General features: G+C 32.7%; 1 protein-coding gene across 1 annotated transcript; it reads right to left on the bottom strand.

The window, feature by feature from the left end:
• Nucleotides 1–1,377: 1,377 nt before the first annotated feature.
• LOC143083895 (troponin T-like) lies at nucleotides 1,378–8,963 on the bottom strand. The gene is made up of 6 exons (XM_076260293.1): nucleotides 8,750–8,963; nucleotides 6,290–6,333; nucleotides 5,930–5,968; nucleotides 3,591–3,627; nucleotides 2,888–3,107; nucleotides 1,378–1,957 (listed from the first exon to the last, which is right to left on the bottom strand). Exons 1-5 carry the CDS (start codon nucleotides 8,819–8,821, stop codon nucleotides 2,928–2,930), a joined length of 372 nt encoding a protein of 123 aa, XP_076116408.1. The 5' UTR covers nucleotides 8,822–8,963; the 3' UTR covers nucleotides 1,378–1,957; nucleotides 2,888–2,927.
• Nucleotides 8,964–9,749: the final 786 nt, after the last annotated feature.

Here is a 9,749-nt window from a genome sequence, read left to right on the forward strand (position 1 = left end):
GATTTCCTCAAAATGCTTTGGTTTTTGAGTTATAAGCCAAAAACTGCATTTTACCCCTTTGTTCTATTTTTAGCCGTGGCGGCCATCTTGGTTGGTTGACCAGGTCACGCCACACATTTTTTAAACTAGATACCCCAAAGATGATTGTGGCCAAGTTTGGATTAATTTGGCCAAGTAGTTTCAGAGGAGAAGATTTTTGTAAAAGATTACTTTAATTAACGAAAAATGGTTAAAAATTGACTATAAAGGGCAATAACTCCTAAACGGGTCAACTGACCATTTTGGTCATGTTGACTTATTTGTAGATCTTACTTTGCTGAACATTATTGCTGTTTACAGTTTATCTCTAACTATAATAATATTCAAGATAATAACCAAAAACAGCAAAATTTCTTCAAAATTACCAATTCAGGGGCAGCAACCCAACAACCGATTGACCGATTCATCTGAAAATTTCAGGGCAGATAGATCTTGACCTGATAAACATTTTTACCCCATGTCAGATTTGCTCTAAATGCTTTGGTTTTTGAGTTATAAGCCAAAAACTGCATTTTACCCCTATGTTCTATTTTTAGCCGTGGCGGCCATCTTGGTTGGTTGACCGGGTCACGCCACACATTTTTTAAACTAGATACCCCAATGATGATTGTGGCCAAGTTTGGTTTGATTTGGCCCAGTAGTTTCAGAGGAGAAGATTTTTGTAAAAGTTAACGACGACGGACGACGACGGACGACGACGGACGACGGACGCCAAGTGATGAGAAAAGCTCACTTGGCCCTTCGGGCCAGGTGAGCTAACAAGGAGAGCAATATCTAAACTGTGAAATCATTATTATTCATGGAATACCAATTTTTATGGATTTTGAATTTAAATGTTCAACAAACACTAATTTTCAATAAGTTTGTATGACTTTGGCAAAAACATGAAAATTTGTACCCAAGGTAAAAAATCATCCACAGTAATCTCTACTTGTGCCCAGATTTCTCAACCTATTTTTTTCACTATTGGTCATTGAAGAAAATCTGCTTGTCTTCACTGTTATTTCTTTTGCAAAAAACAAAATTCAGTCCTGGTAGTTAAATCCTTTGAACCACCGCTTGTCGAAATTTCTGTCAGCCATTCATAAAGCATGAAAAATGAGGCTCCCGCAGGGTACCCCCCTCAGGTCACAAGGTCTCTTTTAAATTCGTCGAGAGGTCTTTTTTAAGGGAAATGTACAGGTCGCAGGTCGTTTTTCCCCAACACCGAGGACGGGAGTCGGTCTGAGGTCGTTTTTAGAAGGCCCTCAGGTTGGAAGTCGCCTCTAAAGAGCCCAGAGGTCGCAGGTCGTTTTTGACCCTGCAGGAGCCTCAAAAATAAAGACTACAAAGACAAACTCAAGGATAGTCAAAGCTTTTTATTATGAATATTTCTCTAACATAAGACTATCCCAGATGTATCACACAAAATAAGGACATTGAAATAGGTGTTGCGACAGGCCTGCCAAAACACACATTTTACGATGACATAAATGATCACAATTGGTTTAATGGACTTCATTTAATAACATTTCTCCATCGAAAAGAAAATAGATAAGAAACGTTATAAATTTTCTATTGCACAGTTATCAATTTTAACAAATTTATTTTAAATTAGGAAATAATAAAAAAGATTATTGACAAGCTATTTACAAGAAAGTGCCTAGGGCAAAAGTTCTTCTAATAAAATACATTAGATTAAATAAGTTAATTCCTTTAAAAGGATATCATTTTTAATAAATATTGAAAATTAACGAAACTCTAGCAATGAATTTTAGTGCTTACTTGTAACAACTACAGTGTCATATAAATAAATAAATAAAAGTTTGCAATAAATATTCAATGCTAGAAAAAGATTCTAAAGTCGTAATAAATTGTCTTTTATCCCCAATTCTGTCTTTAATAGCCGTTCCAAGGAATCTATGGGAAATGAATATATCTGAAATAGAAGAAAATAACACTTTTATGTATGATTAAAAAGTTGAATAAATGATTGCGTAAAATGTTTTTAGTATTAAATCTTATTATCACATACAAAGGGGAATAACTCTGAGTATTTTGTAAATCATTGGTGAATTGCGTTTGTTTGATTTTACCATTCAACCAATTAATATCTAACTTTAGAATTGTATACACAGTATACAAAATGCAATGATGTCAATGAATATCATCTCATTTTTTTTTAATTAATCGTTTTTCTAAAATTCTTTTCCTTGTTAAATATGTAAGGCTTTTTTCAGACAATGCAAGTGCCCATTTTAAAATAACATTTAAGATAGATCTACCACACTGTGCATGCTCTGTACAATTGATTGTAATTGTTAAGAATCACCTTAAAAAAAGAGAAAAAAGTCTTAAAAATTCAAAGACCAAACAATGCAGCAAACAATCGCAAGATACAATACAATAAAATACAAGTATCTTTCAAACACATATTCTTTTTTATGGGAGTTCGCTTCTCAGTTTCAAAGTAATTAACTTTTCAAAACACTAGTTTATGTTGATAGGGAATTAATAAAAGAATCCAGAGAGCAAAAAAAAAATATAGGTCACCGTGCTTGTTTTCGAGATATGAGCCATTGAAATTTTGGTGGGAAAATATACTCTCTTAACTTTTCATAGCTTTATCATTGACAAGTTGAAGTTCTCAAAAACTGTTAAAAAGTAATTAATTTTTTTTAAGACTTTTACAGATGGCTTATCATTATGCAAGTAAAAGATTTTCAAAAAGAAAAATGGGGGTCACCTGGCAAATTTTTTCAAGGCATTCAAATAGATAAAACCAGAGGATTCCGAAAATCTTACAAAAATTCCAAAACATGACAAGCCAGCTTCCTTAAATATTGAAAAAATTATAAGGACCTCTCACCTTTGACCCTAGGCTGAGGTCATGGACATGACAATTAATTCTACTCCTCCTCTTCTCCTCCTTCCTCCCCATCCTCAGCACCTGACGTGCCACCTTTCCCGTGTCGGATGATTTCTGGTGGGGGTTTGGGTTTTGAAAATTCTTCAAACAGTTGCATTCTGTCCCCATAACTTCTATTGTCTGTATGTCGTTCATATTTACTACAAATCTGTATTTTTGGCTGTTAAATAAAAATTATGAAAAATTATGGATCTGATATTTAATAACAAGGTTAAACATCAACCAAATCAGATTTTACAACATGTTTATATGATATCTATAAGAACTGAAGATTTCAAATAAATATTTTTTTTAGTGCATTTCATAGAAATTATAAGAAATAATGGTTACAGTAAATTCAGAAATTATTGTGAGGTGTTTAATAATGCAGCAATGATATTCTCTCTCATTTGTACTGTGTGGAGGCCCAAGTGCTAACAAGAGGCCTCACAGTAAAGGTCACTGCATATAAGAAAATATCAGTGAATTAGTTTATCAGAAGATAATAATTCAATAACAGTACATCTATGTAGATTTTGATAATATAAGAGTTCCTTTTATAAGAAAGTTCACATACACTAATTTTATATTGAAACTTAACAAATTCAAGAATATAAAACTTATTCAACTTTTTGTTTTAAATTAGACTTTTAACTATACTTACTGGAGCATTAATAAATTTATCTGCGAGTCTGTCAAATCTACAAAATACAAATAATAAATTTTATGCTTGATGCAAAAATAGAACTTAAATCGCCACAAATTGGACTAAGATGGGCAATTTGCAAATAAAGTATCTGCGAAATAAGTTGGATTACAGTCAATAGTTTGATTGTGTTCAGTTAGGTTAAATAAGTCAGCAACCAGATGCTCCACAGGGCGCAGCTTTATATGACCGCAGAGGTTGAACCCTGAAAGGTTGGGGCAAGTATGGACACAACATTCAAGCTGGATTCAGCTCTAAATTTGGATTGTGATTAAATAGTTGACACAGCATAGGTTTCTGACACAGAATGAATGTGGTCTAATGAACTTAAAATTTGTTTTTTGCCTTTGAGCAATTCACTATGCTGTTGAATATTAATCCTCTCAAAAAAATGTTTGAAGAAATTTTCTTTTTATTTATGAAATCTGAAATGAGAAAACTTTAACCCCCCCTTTTTCACATCCCCCTTTCCCTTTTTCCAAAACTGATCTCAATTTAAATTTCTAATGGAGTTTGCAACAATAACTACTCATTTAAATACATCATAAAATATTAAAATGTAAAATAAAGTGCTTGTTATCACTGAATGGTAAAGATTGTTTTAATTTATCAGTTGGTAGTAAAAGTGAATATACATTGTATATTGTATAAAACAATGATTTAAGTTGATTCAACTACTATTCTGGACAAAGAAAGATAACTCCAATTGAAAATATCTTGCTATTGCACAATATTGTGCAATTAGATATTTCTTGCTATTGCACAATTCTGTGCAATTGAAAATATTTGCTATTGCACAATACTGTGCAATTGAAGATTTCTTGCTATTGCGCAATACTGTGCAATTGAAAATTTCTTGCTACTGCACAATACTGTGCAATTGAAGATTTCTTGCTATTGCTGAATACTGTGCAATTGAAAATTTCTTGCTATTGCACAATACTTAATATAATAATTTTGGATCCTGATTTGAACCAACTTGAAAACTGGGCCCATAATCAAAAATCTAAGTACATGTTTAGATTCAGCATATCAAAAAAGCCCAAGAATTCAATTTTTGTTAAAATCAAACTTAGTTTAATTTTGGACCCTTTGGACTTTAATGTAGACCAGTTTGAAAATGGGACCAAACATTAAGAATCTACATACACAGTTAGATTTGGCCATGGTCATAAACCTTGTGTTTAAATTTCATAGATTTCTATTTACTTATACTTAAGTTATGGTGCGAAAACCAAGAATAATGCTTATTTGGCCCCTAATTCCTAAACTGTTGGGACTTTAACTCCCAAAATCAATCCCAACCTTCCTTTTGTGGTCATAAACCTTGTGTTTAAATTTCACTGATTTCTATTTACTTATACTAAAGTTATTGTGCGAAAACCAAGAATAATCCTTATTTGGGCCCTTTTTTGGCCCTTAATAATTCCTAAACTGTTGGAACCAAAACTCCCAAAATCAATCCCAACCTTCCTTTTGTGGTCATAAACCTTGTGTCAAAATTTTCATAGATTTCTATTCATTTAAACTAAAGTTATAGTGCGAAAACCAAGAAAATGCTTATTTGGGCCCCTTTTTGGCCCCTAATTCCTAAAATGTTGGGACCAAAACTCCCAAAATCAATCCCAACCTTCCTTTTGTGGTCATAAACCTTGTGTCAAAATTTCATCGATTTCTATTCACTTTTACTAAAGTTAGAGTGCGAAAACTAAAAGTATTCGGACGACGAAGACGACGACGCCAATGTGATAGCAATATACGACGAAAAATTAAAATTTTTGCGGTCGTATAAAAAGCACTATGTAAATATTTTCCTCTCATTTCAATTTTAAAATGAAGAATATGGCTTTCTGATCACAGAAAATTCTGATACGTTTAACTATTTTATTTTTGCAGTAAGAAAATTGTTACATGCCAAATAACAGCAGTATTCTGTAAACATGTATTTATATCTGTAAAAATAGTAACTTAAAGGAAACAAGAATGTGTTTATAGTACACAGATGCCCCATCCGCACTATCCTTTTCTATTTTCAATTGACTGTGAAAATGGGGGAAAATCTCTAATTAAGCATTAAAATTAAAAAGATCATATCATAAGCAACATGTGTACCTCATCAAAAACTACCTTGACCAAAAACTTTAACCTTGAAGGGGGAGGAACGAACGGACCCACAGGCCAGAAAACATAATGCCCATAAATGGGGCATAAAAGTTCCTAGTGAGTATTTTGTTTCTTTTTCAAAGCACATCAATTTCCACCACTTATTTATTCAATAAATCTGTGTAAAAACTTACGATTCATCTATCTTAACTCCCATTGTACTTCTGTTACCTCTGAAAAAAGAAAAATATGAACATGAAGAAAAGAACCTTTCTTACAAAGGGGGGATAAACAAAATATTCCCATGTCTGAAGGTACATATTACATTATAAATGAGACTTCATATGATATATATTCCTAGAGTGCTAAAGTATGATACCAATGTGATTAAACTTAATAATCTTAGTCACAGTAATGGATATGCAAATTCTAGAAATCGGTTTGAAAACTTTCAGTCAAAAAGGTGTATATCCTTGTATCCAGTAAAAAAAAATCTTGGGTCTTCATTTTAAAGGAAGTTGCAAAAAAAATTTTATTTCCCCTTTACCACTCACCTTCCTTTGTTCATTGATCTAGCTCTCTCAGTTAATTCTATCATCTGAAAATTTTTTTTTTTATATAAAATATTATATTCTTCAGATTTAAGATTGCACAATACAGAAGTCATTTTTATTAAATTCTAAAATTTCACTTTCAACATTTTAAAAAAGTTTTTCCTATAGAATTAAGAAATTGTATACATGTCTTCTTCTTGCTGAACTGTTAATATCTGTTGATGTAAATAAGTTTTGTAAACAAACACAGCCATTTTCACTCTGTGGTTTTTGTTAGATATACGAAATGTATCTTTATTTGTATCCATCTGATGAGATAAAATTGAAAATTGTTATATGGAACCCAGAGCTCCAGATAAGCTGCGTATTTGCGTGATCACGCAATAAAAATATTATAAACCCAATGCAATTGCCCATTGCAGGGTTCAATAAACCAATTATTCAAAGGGAACCCCATTTATATGCCAAAACTATGAGTTCTTAACGCTTTTACTCGCTATCGTTTGCGTTATTTACCCTTATCTGATTACAGTCGTAGCGTAAATCTATTTTATAATATCTATAATTGGAAATGTCCTATCGTTCTAAAAATAGAGCCCTGCATCAAGTAGCTGAAATGGGTCCCTGTTGGAATTTTCGGTTTCTCAACAGGTACACGTGAATATGAAAATATTTCAATCTTCTCGGGGTTTATCCAATTAGCATGTGTCATGTTGTCATATTTTTTCGAATTACTCGGGACTTATCATAACATTCAATGATTTAAAACAAAAGTAAATGTCCACATGTTTTTTTGATAGCTTAGGGAAAGTTATGATAATAACAAAACTCAGCTAGTGTTTTTATGAAGCATCCATCAAACGCACGTGCGTGTTTGCATACCTTAACGAGAAAGATAAACACGAGGTTACGTCAAAAACAAAATCAGTTGGAAAAAGTGAAAGGTATATCTCAAATCTGGGAACTACTTATTCTTTTTTTTAAAGTAGGTCTGGCAAATAGATGAAAGTACTTTCTTACAGCACCTAAATATCACATAAAAATCTAAACACTCAGCCGGCCCACGTCTATCCCAACTAAACTGTAGGGTGATCATATGGGATCTAGAAAGGTAATTCGTTACTGTCCGACTAGTGACACCAGCTGCAGTTTATACAAGTTGTGAGAAAATAAAAAAACTGGAAGAACGTTTAAAACGGGACATAAATAAAATTTACACTGCTCGTCAGTGAATAAACTAAATAAAACAGCTAGCACATATTTAAGATGGAAAAACATCTGAGGTTGATTTATTGTGATTATATATAATGCCTGAATATTCAATATTGTGTTGATAAAAAAACTCAATGCATAAAGGAGCTTAGTGGTTAAAACCCCAATTTGATATTTGCTTGAGGGGTGAACTGAAATTGATAATGCAATTAAAAATCTTTATCACCCAATTACGTAAAAAAATGGTGGGTAAAAACCCCAATTTGTGAATTCTTATCTGGAGCTCTGATGGAACCTTGTGGTATAATGTCCGAGAGATCCATTCAGTTACACACTAGTTATTGTTCAGAAACTAGAAAAATGCTTATTTTTGGCCTTTTATTCCTAGACTGTTTGCAACATAACCCTTAAAATAACTTTCTACTTTAATATGGTATAAAAAATTGTGGTACAATATCAGACCAATTGAAATACTTATACACAACTTATTGTCCTGAAACTAGATAAATGCTTATTTCTAAACCTTTGGGAATATAACCCCCAAAATCAATTCAAGCCTTCCGTTTGTGGTTATAAACATTGTGTTCAAATTTTTTTGATTTCTATTAACTTATACTAAAGTTATTACCCAGAAACCATCTGTCTTCTGTTTTTTAATTCTTGCGGTCTTATAACAAACATGTAAACATTCCTTATAACGGTTTCTCTCATATTTATAGGAAAAACATATAGAAGCCCTCTATTAGTGCAACTTTAGAAATTCTAAAAGAATAAAATGTCTTTTTTTCTACAAAAGTTAGTCAGTGGCGGATCCAGAAATTTTCATAAGTGGGGGCCCACTGACTGACCTAAGAGAGGGCCCGCTCCAGTCACGTTTCAGTGATTCCCTATATAAGCAACCATTTTTTTTCCAAAAAAAGGGGGGGCCTGGGCCCCTTCCCTAAATCCGCCTCTGTTATTACCCCACCAAAAATAAATCCATAGTTTGGAGACAGATTTATATTTGTTTTTCCAAACTTGTTTATGAATCCCATATTTGATTGATTGATTGATTGATTTTTGGTGTTTAACACCACTTTTATGCACCACAGTTAGACTATTTTGTGGCAGCTAGTTTTTATTCACGGAGAAAACCCGGAGAAAATCACTAACCTTCTATAGGAAAGTCCCATAATTATATGTCTTGTAAAATTGTCATACTTTATTCTTGTAATTTTTCATTAATACTCCTAACCATTGATAACTTACATCATATTGTTGACGTTTGTATTTATCTTCTAAGTCGTATTGTTCACCCTTTAATTTTGTGAAGTTTTTCATGAAGATCTTTAGCTTTTTGAATCAAGCCATCAGATTTGAGTCCATCAATTTTTAATTCCTGAATTCTTTGAGCTAAAATGGCACGTTTTTCTTCTTCTAACTGTTCCTTAGATTTCTGTAAGTCTTCAGCCTTCTGTTCAGCCTGCAAACAAAAAACATTCTTATTGATTAAAACAATACCTTGTGACCAGGGATACCAGTGTAACTGGTCAGTAATTTTCTTCCCTACAAAATGCAAAGTTAACAAAATTAAACTTAAAATGAAATAAACATTATAGAATACTTAAAAGATGTACCTTTTAAATAGGATTCAAATACTGTGGATTCAGTTATTTTCGTGGGTATCAATTTCCGTGTATTGATGAAATGTTGCATATTCGTGGATATCTGATTTCTTGGTTTTGGCAATCTCTATATACAAAGCCTATTGCAAATTTGATATTTGTTGTACATTTGAATTCATGGTTTTATCTGTACCCATGAACATTGGTATCCAATGAATTATCATGAATCCACAGTATGTGTTGGATATTCATGATGTGAGTAATTAACAGATTCATTAGTCCGAGATTACTCTGACGTCCAACGGCTGTTTTGCCAGACAAGCTGGGGTCGTGGGACGTCAGAGCTCGTCCCATATCAAAAAGTGGATATTTGCCCACCCAAAATAGATGCGCTGCTTCGTCGCTTCTGATGCCGATTGAGGGCCTTGGAATTATATAAATCGGGCATCAATCTGTTCATTTTTCATTTATCTCTTCATTTATGTAAGTTTCACCTACCTGCCAACCTTTATTTTTCCATATTTTAACAGTTTTCACAGAGACCCATCGATATCTGCATTTTGACTTTCACTTTCAAATGGACGTCAAGTTACGAGAGAGTTCGTGGCCTCGAGACTGAAATATGCAAATATTTATATTTTTTC

This window comes from Mytilus galloprovincialis, chromosome 7, assembly GCF_965363235.1.
Source record: "Mytilus galloprovincialis chromosome 7, xbMytGall1.hap1.1, whole genome shotgun sequence".
Taxonomy (NCBI): Eukaryota; Metazoa; Mollusca; class Bivalvia; order Mytilida; family Mytilidae; genus Mytilus; species Mytilus galloprovincialis.

Bases quoted from the DNA above. Each gene is read 5' to 3' on its own strand.
- LOC143083895 (XM_076260293.1), bottom strand. From the start codon at position 8,821: ATGAAAAACTTCACAAAATTAAAGGGTGAACAATACGACTTAGAAGAT. The intron at 3,628-5,929 runs GTAAGTTTTTAC...TGTATTTTGTAG, and splicing joins GGAGTTAAGATAGATGAATC to ATTTGACAGACTCGCAGATA. The intron at 3,108-3,590 runs GTAAGTATAGTT...TTTATTTAACAG, and splicing joins ATAAATTTATTAATGCTCCA to CCAAAAATACAGATTTGTAG.